General features: G+C 40.5%; 1 protein-coding gene across 1 annotated transcript; it reads left to right on the top strand.

Moving 5' to 3' along the window:
* Nucleotides 1-1,442: 1,442 nt before the first annotated feature.
* LOC311045033 (solute carrier family 12 member 9-like) lies at nt 1,443-11,987 on the top strand (the record flags this gene model as incomplete). The annotated part of the gene is made up of 14 exons (XM_084056844.1): nt 1,443-1,623; nt 3,075-3,209; nt 3,694-3,831; nt 3,930-4,036; nt 4,241-4,442; nt 4,699-4,806; nt 5,178-5,289; nt 6,043-6,200; nt 7,248-7,330; nt 7,521-7,645; nt 8,696-8,888; nt 9,258-9,432; nt 10,396-10,542; nt 11,053-11,987. 14 exons carry the CDS (start codon nt 1,443-1,445, stop codon nt 11,985-11,987), a joined length of 2,799 nt encoding a protein of 932 aa, XP_083912970.1.
* Nucleotides 11,988-18,671: the final 6,684 nt, after the last annotated feature.

Here is an 18,671-nt window from a genome sequence, read left to right as displayed (position 1 = left end):
GGTTGCATAAGCAATAAGTGATGTACAGTAGATCTACTAAATCTTGGATCACTGCCAAACCATCTAAAGGTCAAAGGCAGATCAGATCTAGGTGTGGATTATTATGCGCATAGGCAGCTGCCCCAGTGTTCCCACTCCCCAGTGACTATACACAGTAAAATTGACCCAAATGGACCCATCCAGTTTTACACTGAGGAATATACTGTGCATGAATGATGTGCTGGCCTTGCCTTGTCCTTTAATGGCATATTTTCTAGATTCAGTGTTTCCCAAACACATGGGTCACAAGTATATAAAAAAATGTATATATATATACATATTTCTCTCCTCTTCTAACCTGGATTTGAACCTGGTTTCCTGCTTAAGTGCTGACATTTTTACCATTGAGCTAATAGACTGATTGACTTGCTTGCTCGGGGGATAAATTGAATCTTGACCATCAGGTCAAAATTTGTGTCAGATCCTGTGTCATAGGTGAGACATGACCTTTGACACGATCTAAATGTCTCAATAGAAGAGCAGGGAGACAAAATACAACCACTCCAATTGTAGTATAAGTTCTATTGAATTACATACTCTACCATACAGAATGGGCAAATGTATATTTTATTAATTAAAAAAGTTACAAAGGCTTTAATTCCAAAGATCTAAATCTAAAAACTCTTTTACGAAATAATGAAACTAATAATAATGCCCAGAACATCCTATTGTAGTAGATTGTGCTTTTGTTGGCTGTCATGAAAGGATATTTTGTGGTGCAAAGGTCTGGCACGGCTCAGTTTAACATCCAAATATTTTTATTTCAATAAAAATCCTGTATACCAGCATTGTTTATTATTATAATAATAATAATCTATATTTGTCAATATTCGTTATGAATGTAGATATTGGGGGAATAATAACTTGAACTCTAAATATGTCTACACTAGACTTAATCTATAGGTTAGTTTCAAAGTATTCTGTTGTAGATTTAGTGAGTGTAGGCTACTGTGTGTTCATTCTATTTGCAATTTTAACTTGCCTGGTAACTTTTAACCTACTTGGAAATGTGATAGATATGTAGGCTACGTGCCTTCTTTGCTTTTTCCATTGTTATGATTATTATAAGTATATTAATCCTGACTGATTGTATACTTGGGTAATTTAATTGTGTCAAGCTGGGCCCTTCATTGAACCAATTACAGGTGGCCAACGTCATCTTCCCAATTAGAATGGTCGACTGCGGCGTTTGGTGCAGGTCTGGGTGGCTAGGGACAGTGGGGAGTTTGCGTGTGGACGACAGTGACTGAATTATTTTAATAGCCGGTTGAAGAATTCATACACTCACTCACTGCACCGAAAAGGGGCACATATAGGCTATATTTATTTTACATTTGTGAATTGTGACATTCCGCAATTTATTCAACTCTAAAGTCAGTTGTAGATGTCGTAGAATTGCCACCATGGCAGATGAAAGAGCACCACTTCTTAACTATCGACTCAACCTCAGCAGTGGGTCTGTGAATGCGTCCAGGGTGACAGTGGATTCACTGGGCAAAACACCCAAGAAGCTTGGAGTCATTTTTGGAGTGGTTATTCCGACTCTATTGTCTATGTTCAGCGTGGTTGTCTTCCTGCGAATAGGTGAGTATGACTGACTGTTGGGACGTCAGCAGTGGTGGTACAAAAAGTAGGCCTACTAAAGTAAAACAATGTATCAGTAGGCCTACCACATTGTAGAAATACTCCTTTAAGTTAAAGCCTAAAGTACATTTCAATCAAAATGTACTTGAGTAAAAGTACAAAAGTATTGGCATCAGAATATACTTAAAGTACCAAGTAAAAGTACTTATTATGCAGAAGGTCCCATTTCACAAATTGTCAAATGTGCAAAATGTATAAAAATCCTTTGAAAATGGCAGATATACAAGCTCACAGTAGATCGGCTATTTTCAAAAGTTTTCAAGTAATTGTAGTCGAGTAAAGGTACAATATTTACCTCTGAGATGTAGTGGAGTAAAATGATTGAATTTGGAAAATACTCCAGTAAAGTGAAAGTACCTAAAAATTGTACAGTACTTGAGTAAATGTACTTAGTTACTTTACACCACTGGACATCAGCCTGCAGTTTGTTGGACGCATATATCCAAAGAACAATTTAGCTAACATAGTGTGTTGTGTGTACTGTTTGCACCATAGATGTAGAAACCTTTAATATGTCTATGGTTTGCAGCACACCCACATCGACCCACATGCATTGCACAAATGCATGCACATTTTCCGTATCCGTTCTAGACCATGACTGGATCAGCAACTTGCAAGAATAAATGATCCCAGTCTAGTGTATAATTGGTCTTAATAAAAGTAGATTTAGCAGGGGATAAGTGAAGCAGCAGCTTGGTAGTTCAACTACATTCATAATTGCAAAATTATAGTGATTCAAGAATTAAAATTACTTTTTTGTTGCCTTTTTAGTAGAGTTAAGTTAACTACTGACACTATAAACAATTTTGATCCATAAAGATAAAGGTATTATTGTGTTTATTTTACTATTTGCTTGTGTCCCTATGATCAGCCCGTCCCATTTTTCCTTTCTCCTGACCGCTGTGGTAGTTTTTTTTTAAATATTTTTAATCTGAATTTGTAAAACTAAACTTGAAAGTGTCCATGAGTCATAATGGTGGATTATTGCTATTTAATAACAAATGTTCAGAGAAGTTATTCTCCCACCTGAACTGTAGTTTCTAGAAAGCAGGTATCTGACTGATGGACAGTCATTGTATACAAAACCAAGACTGACATTCCTTGTACTTTGCCATGAATACTGTTGTTATAGTTTTCTTTTGAGGTGGGCTTTAGCATACATTCAATTGAGCTTTTATGTATTATATTTTGGTAGTTTTGTATAACACGTACATTGCCAATTTTATCATCACGTGGTTTGAACAACTTTTTCTAGCTTTAAAACCAAACTAGAATTCTCCCTAGGGTAGCTTTGCCATACTGTAGCTAATCATCTTCCAGTGTGGAAGTGGCTTCCCCAATAATGTCATTTTGTGAAGCCATTTACTCTTGTCTTGACTGTCTCTCTTTAGGATTTGTGGTAGGACAAGCGGGACTCTACCAATCCATTGCCATGTTCTTGGTGGCATATTTCATCATCATCATGACTGTGCTGTCTGTCTGTGCTATTTCCACGAATGGAGCTTTAGATGCTGGAGGGGCCTATTGTATCCTTTAACCTAGAAAATGTGCTCAGTAGAGTGCATCAGGAGGCATGCTCTAATACCTCTTCATCTTTCTCTCCGACATAAGACAGCTCAGACTGAGTTTAATGTGTGCGGACATTAAGACTGAAATAATAGCGTGGCGTGTGATTACCATCTGTACATAGTCTCTACTGTTTTCAGTCCACTTACTCTCATATGCATTCATGTATGTTCATGTATCATCATTTTAAATAAGATAGATTACAGGGGAAAACATGATCTGGTGGAAATAATTGTCTCAAGCCTTTGTCCCTTATGTTTGGAATATTCTCAAAACTGAAATGTATCACCGCCCTTAATCTAAGCTCTTGTGTTGCTTAGACGCAACAATTTAAACTTGGCTGAAGGAAATGGGAATGATTGATGTAGTGAGAATACTCCTCTCAATTTTCTCAATAAAGTACAAATCTTCACAGCTGTGACTTTTCTCAGCGTTGATACTCAGACATGATTAGCCGAGCCCTGGGCCCAGAGTTTGGTGGCAGTATTGGGATCATGTTTTTCTTTGCCAATGTGTGTGGCAGTGCCTTCTACATTTTGGGACTGGTTGAAGCTGTCACCTCCGCCTATGCCATACCAGAAGGTAAGGTGCATAGAGGACAAAGGGAAAATCTCAAGGGCTGTGCATTTGTATGTGCTCACATTTTAATCACACTTTGTCTTTTTCCCCAACTACCTCAGACCTTGAGGCAAATCTGGCAGGTCCTTACCAGGTGTTGCCGTCTGGATACTGGTGGCATGTGCTGTATGGCACTGTCCTGCTCTTCCTGTGTCTCATCGTGTGCCTGGTGGGGCTCAGTAAAGTAACAAGTATTTTAAAAGTAGTAAAGGAACATCCATGGGATTTTGTTTTATTATGATGTTAATCAGTTTTTTCCTTTTTTTTTCTCCTCCTTTTTTAATTTACACAAGAATGGTTTTCATTCAAAATGATTATTCCCTAGCCTAGCACATCTCAGTTTTTACTCATAGAAAGTGGTTTGTCGTTTCAGGTGGGCGCTCACATCTATGCCAAAGCCACATTTGTCATCTTCATCATTGTCACCACCGTGCTGGCTTCAATCTTAATCAGCTTCTTCATTGTGAAGCCCCATGGTGTGATCCTGCCCATACACTCTGGCGTCAACTCTACAGGACAGATCGGTGCCAATTACACACGCCTTCGGCTCCGTACCCTCGAGAGTAACCTATGGCGTAGGTTATTATTCTGTTACATGCATTGATTTGGTATTTTATAAGTGTCAATGAATGCTCTTTGTCTATTCAAGCAACCTGGGGTTTGCAAAGAACTTATTTATAGCCCCCATCATTATATTGGCCTTGACTTGTCCTCTCTGACCTGCTGTGTATTCATGCAGTCTATAGCAGGGAAGAAAAGGCTGTGGTGATCGAGAATATTATTTATCCCTGCTGTCTTCCTTCCTATAAATAACCCTGCCACTCTCTCCAGCTGACTACACAGTGGACTACACCACTGGAGCTATGATGAGCTTCACCACAGTGTTTGCTGTCATGTTCAATGGCTGCACTGGCATCATGGCCGGATCCAACATGTCAGGTGAGAAGACAGATAGGTCACGAATCATGATAACCTGTAAATATGAGTCCTTGGTGAAAAGAAGGGATTTTTTCATGGGGGGGGGGTTGGAGATAGTCCACATTTATATACAGATATGAGAGCGAAAGACAGACCTTCCTGGCTTCCTTCCTACCTTTTTGTTGATCCCACAAGAGAAATTCAGTTGTCATGGAATTACAGCAGTTATGAAACATAAGACTGTTGCAGAAAAATAGATACAGCTACGAGTAACAAATAATGCTAGTAATAGAAAATAAAAAGAGTCGAGAGATAGTGACACACTAACACATATTGGGTCTAAGAAAAAGTATTGTGAGGTATATGTGTGTGTTTGTGTTCACTGTGTACAGGTGATCTTAAAAACCCCAGCTACTCTATCCCAAGAGGGACACTTGCAGCGGTTGTCATAACCTTCATTACATACAATCTGATGAGTCTGCTTGCAGCTTCGTCCTGTGACCGGTGAGATACACATGCAACATGGGCTGCAACTAACGATTATTATCAAAAAAGATTAATATGTCAATATTTTATTCTATTTTTGATTAATCTATACAATTTGATTAAGATCATGAAATTACATCACAAGTTATCTGAAACCAAACTGACATCCTGAAAATGTTTAATATGTTCACCCAGCAGTCAATAACATAACGTTTCTGTTTTATAATATGCACAAAGACAAACATTTTGGTGACGTTTTAAATGGCACATAAAATAATTGTTACTGTTTATTTGTACGAGACAATACATGTTAATGAACATTCAATACATGTACGTGAGCACAGTCAGCTGAACATGGTCTCATGTAAACATGCTGGATTTAGCTTGGAGCTAATTTCCATCCGTTGTCGATGATTTACAAGATGCATCCAATTATTCAGTCACTAAAATCTAATTCGATTTTTCTGTTGATCAATGATTTGATTAGTTGATTCACTCCTACATGCAACATGTTTGAACCAAATTTAAATTTGTGAGTACGGTAACATTCTTAGACATCAGTACAACATATCATTTCCCATAATCCACTAATTAATTCATTTTTCATCTGACAAGATGCTCTGGAGTGCAACCAAGTTAGTGTTGATCACAAATATTGTAAGCAACATGTTCAGTAACGAGGTTCAGTGATGTAATCCATTCTTTGTCTGGAGATCAACATGGGTACAGAGAGTTCTTCTCACTGGAGTTGCGTCCTTCATCCTCTCTTAGTTGCCTCCTACAAAAAGACTACAGTTTCCTGGGGGATATCAACATTTGGAAGCCTCTGGTCACGATAGGCATCTACTCCTCCACCATGTCTGCGGCCATGAGTAACCTCATAGGAGCCTCCCGGGTCCTCTACGCCTTGTCCAAAGATAATTTGTTTGGTGAGATACCGTCTCTCTTGCCCTCCACTAATACCTGTATACAGTTCTGTTCCATGCATCGGTGTGGCAAAAGAGGGTTCTTGTGAGCCTTGACTAAAGTTTTTTTTGTTTGGGGCAGTGGTATAATTATTTATAAAACGATTAAATGGAACCCATGGAGAAAGTAGGTAACAATTAAATTCTGGCAAAAGTATATCATATTTAATGTATAGACAAAAATGTCTATTTTTGATGTGTTGGATGGGAAGTGGGCCAAAAGACACTTAACATGCACATCACCCAGAATGTCACGCATCTGGTTACAGGAATGATGTTCATATAACTGAGGATAAATATTTATTTTGCAGCTGATGCCATCTTGTCACCAGCTGTTTTTGAGTGATTTAAATGAAATGTAGTCTGTCACAAGGATGAAAGTATAATTGTGAAGCTGAGTCAGTACTTTAATCGTGGCAAGCCATCTGCTCCAAATAAGAGGCCTGCGCCTCAAATGTGAGAAATGTCTCATTTTCATAGAGCAGACAGCATTTAATTGAGAAGCATCACATGACACAGCAGATGGCTTTACATTTTGACCGTGTATAATTTGACCTTGTATAATTGCACTGCTTTTACCTGCATCAGTGAGTGACAAATTAACCTAGATTGTATCTGCAAAACGTGATTTGGGGGTTATAGTCAACACAGGCTGTTAGAAGTTGAAAGATTCCAGGCATCATCTAGATAAGGGGTCCCCAACCTGGGGTCTGCAGACCCCTTGGTGGTCCGAGGAACATTCGCTGGTGATCTGCAACACCATTCTGCACAAAAATGAGTTGTATTTTGTATATGAGAGAGAGAAAGAGGTGTCATAACCCCCCAGTCTAATCAACATCTCAAGGTTAGGTTGCTCGTTCCAAAATTGAATGATTAAAGTAGTACTTTTCGGCTTTGAGATCAATATAAGCTGACTCGGTTATCAGCTTTTAGTTCATTTGACCCAAAATAAACTATATCGTCATACCCAAGCCAATGTCAGGCTGACATTGGCTTTACTGTTGTTTACAGGTGGGGTCCTTGCTTTGGCGAGGAAAACCTCTCTGAGTGGGAACCCCTGGGCCTCAGTTCTCATCTCCTGGGCCCTAGCACAGGTACACTATTATGTCAACAGTTTTTCAGTTACTTACTGAAGTTTAGAATTACTCCACATTGGATCTGCTTAGGGAAGGTCTGACTATCTCTTAGTCTTAACACGGCTTTAACTCATGCACTACTCATTTGAATTACTTCAATTGAGTTCTAATGCTCATTGGATTTGTGGTTAATTTTCCCTACCATTAGGTGGTGCTGTTCGCTGGGAAACTGAACACCATCGCAGGCATTGTAACGATCTTCTTCTTGCTGGTCTATGCTGCTGTGGACCTTGCCTGTTTGGCCCTGGAATGGGCATCAGCACCCAACTTCAGGTGCAATACAGTTAAAGAAACACCATAACTGTGTCGAAAGGCAAAAAAACTGTACTCTTGAATAAGAAGAAATAGTAGGCTACATTCCTTAGGTGCTCTTTGGAAATGGGAAAATCTTTTATTAAGCATGAAAAGAAGACAAAACTGTGTTCAAACTACAGGCAACAAAGCCTCAAAACCGTGACTATGCTACAATGTTGCCCTTCAATTAATATCAAGTAGTAATGGCAAGAATAATTGTTTCCTTAATTTACTGTAGGTCAAGCCAGGAACATGCATCATTTGAGCATTCAAATTAAGATTTGTAGCCATTCACACAGCACTGTATGTACATGTAGCTTCATGTTGCCACTTGCTCAACTGAAAATTGTCGCTGGTAATCTGAACACACAGTGAGATGACAAACTCTAGTTACTGTTGCGAAACCTTGCATTTCTTTGCTGTATTCATGGTGTCCCAGGCACTATACTGTATTATGCAAAAAATATTGGATATTTAAAGGTACCATAAGTGATATATTTTGGTTCAAACAAAGCGTTTTTAGTTGAAAAGTTAAAGCTCTATATTCTGATTGTAATCATTGCTTTAGTGTTAAGTAACAGGGGTCCCATCTCTCCAGCACTTTAGTAAACAGAAAATTAATGCTCAGGTGGGTTGCCAATTTTAACCAAACAGGATATCCGCTTCAATTTATAGTGTTCCAATTTTGTCTGCTAATTGTTTTTGTTTGTTTAATCACTTTCAATTCAACTTGTTCTGTATCCTGTATAAGTTCTCTTTTCCTGATTGGATGAAATGTTGTGTATCCCAACCTGAAAATGTCTTTTCTGAGCTGGAGCTGTTATTGAACAAACACTCTATATCAATGGGAATATAGAGCTATTTAACACTTATTTTAATACATTCTATATTTTTTAAGAATTTACAGAACTTGATTGCAGTGTTGCAGTAAATTAATGGATTCACTGGTGGATTTTCACATTATGCAGACATTTGTGATCCTTGTGAAAAATTTGGATGAACCGCCTGTTCTTTCCCTCTGCTGTTTAGACCTTCATTCCGTTTGTTCACTTGGCATACATGTGTCCTCGGCATCCTGGGCTGCTTGGTGATGATGTTCCTGATCAGTGCAATCTATGCCTTTGCCAGCATAGCATTCATGCTGCTGCTCTTGCTGCTCATACACTACCTCTGTCCCACCAACAACTGGGGCTACATCAGCCAGGCCCTTATCTTCCACCAGGTACATTCTAGTGTAGCAACCGGTAGTACTAGAATATCATCGCTGTCAGGTGGAAACCTTCTATGTCCAAAACGGTTACTTTTCATGAAATGGAAAAAATAATCAGTTTTCCAATGGATCAATTGTAGTTATTTTGAAAATGGCAGCTCACACAGCGTCAGCTTGTATATCTGCTATTTTCGCTACTTTTGCAAGACACTCTTATAGGACAATGTAGGGCATCAATTTAAATAAAAACATAAAAAGTTTAAATATGCGGATACAAGGTTTCTGCTCGACAGCGACTATTTACATCAGCTATAAGTTATTGAATAACAATACTGTATCATCCTTCAACTCTCATGCTCACTGTTCTATCTGTTCTCACAGGTGCGCAAGTACTTATTGATGCTAGATGTGCGCAAGGACCACGTCAAGTTCTGGAGACCTCAGGTGCTGCTCATGGTGGCTAACCCACACAGTTGTACAGGTCTTATCACCTTCATCAATGACCTAAAGAAAAGTGGCCTCTTTGTCCTGGGCCATGTCCAGCTGGGGTTACTGGGTAAGTGTAAGGTTGCAACTATTGATATTTTCTTCTAGTCTCTTACATTTTTGATTAATCGAATAATTGAGAAGCGTGTTTTTGTTTTACTTTCCATATAGATGAATCAACCTAATGTTTTTTTTATCTATTTTTTTTTAACTAAATCGATTAATCTGATTAACCACTAAAAAGTCATTTTGGGGGTGAACTATCCCTTTAAGCCCTGTTTTATACTTATTTGAACAGTATCGCTGTCGCACAAAAATATAGAAATGGCTCATCAACTAGATCACAGCTTGTACGTAAATCAGCTATTTTCGATAATGATATATTATGTTTTCACCTATGACATGCCCAAAATAGGGATGCCAGGTTCAAAGTAGTTAACAGTCCATTTATACTACGATATAAAATGTGTTATTTTATTAAAAGCTGTTACACTCTTATATTGCAGAGCCACTTTCTTGTTTATTGTGCAGACCCTTTTCACACCGGCTATTTTAACAGAAAACACAGCTGAAGGTAATAACATGAACGTTAGTTGTGCTACATTAAGGTGTTACTGTGTGCCAGCACGGGCAGCTCCTGTATAGTTAACTTAAAGAGTTATGCGTTCCGATGAGAAGGCAGGCGCCCTGTGTGGCTGCCTCCACCATCAGTGTGTATGACTGGGAGAATGTGGAGCATATTAAAGTGTTTTGGGATTATAGTAGCTGACTAGTAGTGCACTATATACATGCAGACCATTTACCATTTTCCATGATTGCATACAGACACCTAATGAAACGCACCTACTATTAACATTATTACCTTCAGCTGCATTGACCTGTCCAAATGGTCGCTGTGAAAAGGGTCCGTTTTATCATAGGGAACAAAACAAAAACCATGTGATTGTTGACTGCATGACATGTGGGAAAGGTTTTAAAGTGTAGTATATCAATGATGGTCCATTGAGAAGTCTACGTGTGTGTGTTCCTCTAGATGGGTTGCCTACTGACCCTCTGCAGAACTGTTATGACTCGTGGTTGTCATTGGTGGATCATCTGAACATCAAGGCCTTTGTCAACCTAACCCTGGCTGACTCTGTCCGACACGGAGTCCAGAACCTGCTCTTCATCACTGGCTTCGGTGAGCAAGTTTACCACTTTTCTGTAGAATGTTAGTTTTCATCATTAAATAATCATCACCAGAAATGTGTGTGTACTGCTTTTTCCAAGCATTTCACTTCACCCTTTTGTGTACAGCTTGTCACCCTCACAAATATAGTTGTTGAGGTTTTTGCAACATATTCTATGTGTATGGATGGCAGTACAGTAGCTGAGTGGGTAGAGAGGCCGCCTGGGAATTCGGAAGGTCACCTGTTTGCCCCCCTGCCCTCCCAGTCAACATTATGTGTCAACTTGTCCTTGAGCAAGATACTTAACCCCCTAACTGAATTTCCCCCACGGGATCAATAAAGGTCTACCTTGCTTTTTTTGTTTTGCTTATAGCTATCTTTTTTATGACCATTGTTATTGCAGTTACATTTTTGTTAACACTTTTGAGGAGGCTCTAATTACAAAGATTTCACTGCCTGCAGTGTTGCCATAGCTTTATTGTAAGTGCATGTGACAAATAAAAAACACTTGCAACCTTTAGGTGGGATGAGGCCAAACACTCTTGTCCTAGGTTTCTATGATGACTGTACCCCACAAGACCATCTGGAAGGCAAAAGCCTGAGCCCAACCAACGCCCATGGAGAACAACGGCTGTCCTTCCCAAATCTGAGACGTGTTTGGGAAACCAAACACCTCCAGGCAGAGGAATATGTGTCTGTGATCACTGATGCCATCAAAATGGGGAAGAACGTGACTCTTGCCCGCTACTTTGACCAGTTAAACCGGGAAGAGGTTGTGGTGTCAGACCACAAGTTCTGGGCTCAAGGTCGCAGGACGGGGCCATTTGTTGATGTGTGGCCTCTGAACCTCCTTCGACCAGACAACTGCGGCTATGTCGACACCTGCTCACTCTTCCTGCTGCAGCTGGCCTCCGTGCTCCATGAGTCCCGTGCCTGGAAACAGACTCGACTCCGCCTCTTCCTGTGTGTGGAAGCTGGCTGGAGCCTGCAGGCGGAGGAGCAGGAGAAGCTAAGGCAAATGCTGAATGAACTTAGGATCTCAGCCCAGGTTGAGACTGTGGCCTGGGACCAGGTGGTGGCACTTCACTGGCAGAGGAGACAAGAGAATGAAACGGGGAGCAGGAAACCTGATGGACAAGTTGATAAGGAAGTGGAGTTGAAAGAAGAGGAGGAAGGCATGCACAAAGAGCAGGAGAAGGAGGCAGTAGAGGATAATATACAGAGGTTCCCCAACAACGCTGCTCAGCTCACAGATGAATATATCTCTGCAGTCAACAGTTTGATTCGTCAGCATGGAGCCCCACCACCTGCTGTGCGTTTCTTGTACTTGCCTCGCCCACCAGCCGACACAAACCGCTACCAGGCCTACCTGCACCAGCTGGATCTCTTGAGTCGAGACCTGGGACCCACACTGCTCATCCACGGAATCACTCCTGTGGTCACCACACAACTCTAGTCTCCAGGGGACTATGTATGACATCAGTTAGCATTTGAAATATTTGTGTATTGTCAGTAAGGAAAAATAAACCAACATACTTTATACCACAGATTTTGTGACATATGATTTTAAGAGAACAGTGTGGATACAGATGGCCACCAAAGAGCTGTTGAATGATACTCTTACCTCAATGTAATGGTTTTAGTTTTTCACAGAAACTGAGATTGATGTATTAAAACTAATACTGATGAATAACGAAGTCTTACCTGTCACCTGCAGGGGACAGTATATGCTCATAATAAAGTCATCACAAGTTACACCACATCAAGATTCAATGATTAATAATTTATTACCACATAAATGAAACATTGATTGGCTTTTGTCTTGGTGTGTGCCCGGGGTAAATTAAACACTACAATACAAATATATATATAAAAAAATATATATATTAAACCAGGGTCTGGTGCATAAAAACGCTTAAGGGGACAAAGTCAAGTTATGTTCATGGCCTGAACTATTCTGGGCTTTTCATGATAGACGAACATTAGATGAAAATAGATCAGTAGTATTGTGTACTAGATGGGACCAGTGTGTTAGTAGCCATAGTACTGTAAGTCTTGATTTATGATGGCTCGCCTAAATTTCCCTTTGGTTACCTGTGTTACTTATCCATGCATTTAATCACTTAGCACAGAAATATGGATTCTACTGGGCACCATAACTTTGAGCAGCCAGTACTCCTTTGAAGGATGTGAAGGCCGGAACCGGGCCTTGTTAAATGGGACAGTCTATGGAGGACTTGTACTTGAAGTCATTTGCAGGACTTGTACTTGAAGTAATTTGCATTTGAAGTAGCTTTCAAAATGGGAGCTCAGGTGGCGCAGGGATAAAGTTCCTCCACACCATGCAGGGTTTTGAATTCTCTGTGGTGCATCCGGCTTTGCCGGGCATTCCATTAACACAATTGGTTGAGGAAGGGGAGCCGGTGGTGGCGAGGACAGTCTTGGGGAAACTGGACGGGGATGACGTACTTTGTCGCTGTGCTATTCTCCTATACAGGTCGGTTAAGGGTGCCTGTCAGCAGGAGTGTTGAACTATGAGGAATAGGCTGTTCCTTCACACATGCTATGTCCTCCCAGGGAAGCTACTCACTGGCAGCTGAAAAGAAGCAACAGGAGATTGCATATGTATTGGAGGAGGTGGCACATGGGTTCAATAACATCCCTAGTACCAACCATTTTGTAGACCCACCAGTAGGTGTCAGCAGTGACAAGATTACATGTGTGGAGGAATCAGGGAATTTTCATAACTAATTTGGGGGAGGGGGGCAGAAATAATGGGACCGCTTTGCTCGCGGCACTATGATGTACAGTAATTAGCCTTCAATCGGCCTGTGTCTTACTGTCTTAATGTTGTGTGTAAAGCACTTTGAATTGCCTTGTTGAAATGTGCAATATATATACTTGCCTTCAAATAACCTTCGAAGGACTCAGCTCTTGTTACGGAGAAACGACGCCATCTGTGCCTGTTCCTGAGTGTACGTCACGTTTTCAGACAGCTACGTGTGTGTGTAGGGGCAGTCACACTTACCTACACACCACTGACGATTTCCATGTGGGTGGCATGGGTGTTTTAAGCTAGAGGGATCCAAGCATAAATGAGATGCCATGTGCATAGTTGAACATATTTCCAATCTTTGGTAATGGTATAGTGCAGATGCTACTAATGTGTAGTTTAGAATGTTTTCAAACATCTTTGAGGGAGTTGGGGATGCAGTCTCAGGGCAGACACATAACTACAAGGCCAATGAGCTGGTGCTGTTCTTGAAGATCCACCCAAAGTTTGGAGAGAACAGCCCCTTGGTCTTTGATTGAGGGCTCTGTTCCACCTTCACTGGCAAGTGGAAAGATGGAGTGATGCTTAACCAGTTAAATCCTCTATACTTGGTAAACTAATACGTTGCCAAAAATAGCTGATCTACAAGCTTGTAGATCTGCTAATTTTGCCTAATGTTCCCCCAGAATAGGGACGCTAGGGGTCAAGTGGTTAATTTATATACTGTACACCATTATATAATGAAGTATAAATTAGGCTTGAGTCAATCACATCCGATCTGTCACAGGCCGTGGGAGTGACGGTGCTTGTGTAGGAGCAGTATTATTAAAGGTAGGGTAAGAGACTTTCTTTGGTTAAAAGTGTTAAAAAGCTATATATTCTGATAGTACTCATTCATTGCTATAGAGTGTTTGTTCAGAGAACTCAGTCAGGATACAGATTAAACAAGTGAAATGGAAGTGGTGACACAAAGAAATGAGCAGACAAAATTGGAACTGGAACACTATACAAATGAAGCTGATAAATGGGTACTCTCCTGATTGTCTGAAGTTTTGTCACCTATCTGAAAATTTATTTTCTGTTTATTAAAGAGCTCCAGAGACGAGGACACCCCTGTTACTGAACAAGCACTCTATAGCAATGATTACTACCAGAATATAGTGCTTTAACCTTTTAACAAAAAACATTTTGTTTTGATCAAAAAATATCACATACCCTACCTAACTCTATAGAAAAGCTATGACCCGATCTGACTATAATGGAGCTTCAAGGGATTTTTTTTATGTAAATGGAGAATGAGGAAGCAGGGATAAAACATGTATATGAAATATACAGTCGAACAACACATTGTTCGACTAGACTAGAGCTTACCTGACATATGAAAATGTATGTTATTTTGGTTTTAAAATGCATACTAATTGAGACGGTGAGTTAAGAGGAGTTAATCACATAAAAATGTGAGGACTGCTTAGTCCAAACCTTTGCAAATAATACCAAGACAGACTTGACAGATTAAATTATGATAAATTGATGGTGAAGATAAGAGAGTGAAGACTTGACATGGCGCCACCATGAGGCCAACTGGAAACATGTTCAGGGGCGACTTACTTGGCCTACAGCAGCGTGCACAAGCACTTTGATGCTGATCGGTACTGTAGTTTGTAAGATTAGCTCAGGCCTCAGGGACACACAGACACACACACACACACACACACACACACACACACACACACACACACACACACACACACACACACACACACACACACACTCACACTTTATCTGACAAGACACAGACAGAGAAAAACAGAGGGACACAGTTTGACTTTGACATTACTGCATCAGACAGTGATGCCCTGGTGGAGATCTGCGCTCAACTTGAGAAGTCTTGAGCGCACCATGTTGGTACTACAGTAAACAAAATGGGACTACTTTCACAGCTGACCGATATCAGCTTATACTTTTTATGTTCACACTGTACTCCCAAACAGAGTACTGATGAGTTGACAACATTGGTGTCCAGTCATCTGTATGCTGTTGAACATCACCTACACCTCAAACGGAGGAAGAATGAATCCAGGAAAGTGAGGGGGTGAACAATCCTGTCTGTCACGGGGCAGCCTGTGCCCTATACAATATTTCATATCTGACCTGTTTTCCTTGTTTCTTTCTGTCTCTATTCGTCTTCCCTCTCATGAAAACTGCAAATAATCTTGTATGAAAAATAATTTCACCCACTTCTTTACGCCTGTAAACCTGACAATAAAGTTGAAGTTGAGTTGAAGGTGTGTGTGTGTGTGTGTGTGTGTGTGTGTGTGTGTGTGTGTGTGTGTGTGTGTGTGTGTGTGTGTGTGTGTGTGTGTGTGTGTGTGTGTGTGTGTGTGTGTGTGTGTGTGTGTGTGTGTGTGTGTGTGTGTGTGTGTGTGTGAGATTAGCATCTGTGGGGACATCATTTGTTTTTGTAGGAACTGTCAGTGTCAACAGTAATTTCCTCCCAAATCACGATGTACTGCAACTGGAACATGAAAACAGGAAGAAGGCTGGTGGCAAAATCCCAGAGTGAGGCTCATGCCTGCAGCAAACCAATGTTATGTCACATCCACAACCTCTGTCTCAGGGGCACAGAAAGGGATGTAATCTAAAGCCTTCTAACTGAATTATATGACCATTCAGTGTTGAGACAATAACACGTTTTCTAAGTTCACATACACCATATATACCAATATAACATCAATAATATGTAATCGGAACAATACACTTGTCCTGGGGTTAAGATACAGCTTCAACTATCTGTCAAATGTGTATTCTTCTGAAATAGACAAGCACACATGTTTTCCACAATGACAAGAGATGTTGTGCTGTATTTGATACCTTTTTGAATAAATGAATGAATGAATGAATGTCACCCTCAAACCACTTGCTCCGGTGGAGGATTGAGGTACATGGTCAGGATCAATTCTGAACCAATGAGTGCCTAACAGGATGATCCCACTCAACTCCTCACATCTTCAGCAAGCACACTGATCTGTTGGTCTGCTGTTTGAGTGCTGGTGTCACTGGTGATCTGCACGTTGGTGTCTTGCCAATTCTGTGTCGTTAACCCCACCCACTCACGGCAGTAAGGCCCTCTTTGAAAACGATGAGCCCTGCGAGTGCTCGGTTTGCGTCACACTCACACTTCCACTGTCAGACAACAACAACAAAGACACTCATCATCTGTCCTAGATTAGATTAGAAGTAGAGATGAGCAACAAAACAAAAAAAACTTTTCTGGGAACTCCCAGCAGGATTTCTGCTTCACTGAATATGTAGAAACCACTTCTGCTGGATGTGTGTTTTTGAGACCATAGTAGCCCATTCCTCGTGTGCAGTGGTCTCCAGTGCACAATTATTCTTGGGATCGTGTTTTGCAGCCATTTTCAAATCCCACCAGAGATTTTCTATGGGGTTCAAGTCAGGAGACTGTGACAGCCACTCTAGAATCTTCCAGGACTTCCTCTGAACCAAAGCCTTAGGGGATTTTTAGGTATTCTAAGGATCATTGTCCTGTTGGAAGGTCCAATGATGCCCAAGCGTCAGCTTCCTCACAGACAGAATGTTTTCTCCTAGGATTTCCTGATACTTGATTGAATCCATCTTGGCCTCCACATTCTGCAGGTTTCAAGTGCCAGAGGAAGCAAAGCAGCCCCAGCGCATCGCTGAGCCATGCCCATGCTTCATTATAGGCAAGTGTATTCTTCATTATTCAGCCATGATCCATCATAGGTCCAATTTGGTTTAATTTGGTTTCCCGGTATGCCTTGAGGTGCTTCCACACTTATGTTTTGTTGGTTAATTGTGCTTGTCATTTGAGTTGGATAGTGGTGTTGCATGTTTATTGTGATTTGTGTTGTTTGATGTCAAATGTTCAATTTGGTATGTGTATGAGTTTGGTTTGCGAGACGATGGGCAATTGGGGTAGTTGCAATTTGTTGCATTGTTTAGTTGAGCTTTGTTGGAGCCTGTTTTATTGTGAGATCTCTCCTGCCAATCTTCAACCCACAATATAATAGGCCTATATGTAGTATTTGGTATTTTAATTTTGTCCCCTGCTGGATTTTTTATTCTTTCCCCTGGACTTTTGGGTACCACACTTGGTCAGTTCCAAAAATCACATGATGCAGGCTTAAGTTTTGGACATTGACTACTGATGCCTGTTTGGTAGGTGTCAGACACTACACAAGCATCAACAATTGGTGACTGGTGTCAACACATTCGGACAGTCTGCCTTCTCGTTAAAGGGGGTAAACCTTTGGAAGTCTTTGCCTACGATTCTAAAACTAGAGTCGGATGGTAATGTGTTTAACAGAGGACTCAAATTATGGTTCAAATCAAATCAAATCAACTGTGCTCACATGTGTAGTTACTGATTGGTTATCTGAATGATTCTTTTGTTTTCACAAGTTAATGTATTGCGTCTGATTTTGATGATGTTAATTGTGTGTGTGTGTGTGTGTGCGTGTGCGTGTGCGTGCGTGCGTGCGTGCGTGCGTGCGTGCGTGCGTGTGTGTGTGTGCGCGCGCTATATACACTGAAGCGTATATAGGTTTTCGTCCAATGTAATTGTGATGTCCATGTCAAATAAATAAACATAACATAACAAGACAAACTTTATGGCTGACTTAGGGGCTCTGGGCAAAAATGTTCCATCTATGCCTTTTTAAGGCAAGTTAACTATCTACTGAGCCATGATAATTCAGCAGGATTGGAAATATATTGTTTTACCAAATAGTTACTTACTCCTAATGCATAGTTCTGTTGCAGGAAAGGACAGAAGGCGAGACATGTGACAACAGCTCTCTATGTGATAGTTTGACATACGCAATGAATAATAGTCATTATGCTGTGTGGGGAAATTATGAGCACCAAAATGATGTGTTTTTGTTTCAACAGCATGTAGACAGAAAGAGAAAACAGTGGTTGCCATTTTTGCATTTTCAAATGTGAAGCTTAAAACATAACTGATCGATGACTATTATCTGACATCTTACGATAGACTTATTAGGGCCAAAAGTCCTCACAATTATAGTAGAACATGAGAAACCATTCACCATCATCACCGTTATAGTTCACATGGTTGGCGTGAGCATTATATGGACCACCTGCTACTGGACATACGCCAGAATACTATTACCTCCTTTAGTAGCCCTCTCTCCGTGCAAAGTATCCATGAGACACAATGTATGAAAATAATTACTTGAGCTTCTGATCCAGGAAAAAAACTGAGCATTGGATGATTTGCCTCTGCTGATTGCTGTTTATTCTACAGGAAAACAATTTCCTGATGACAGTGGCCACTGAAGGGATGCCAATAGATGCTTTGGCATT

The sequence above is a fragment of the Gymnoscopelus microlampas genome, assembly GCF_963454915.1.
Source record: "Gymnoscopelus microlampas genome assembly, chromosome: 5".
Lineage (NCBI taxonomy): Eukaryota > Metazoa > Chordata > Actinopteri > Myctophiformes > Myctophidae > Gymnoscopelus > Gymnoscopelus microlampas.
This window is presented reverse-complemented; position numbering and strand designations above follow the sequence as displayed.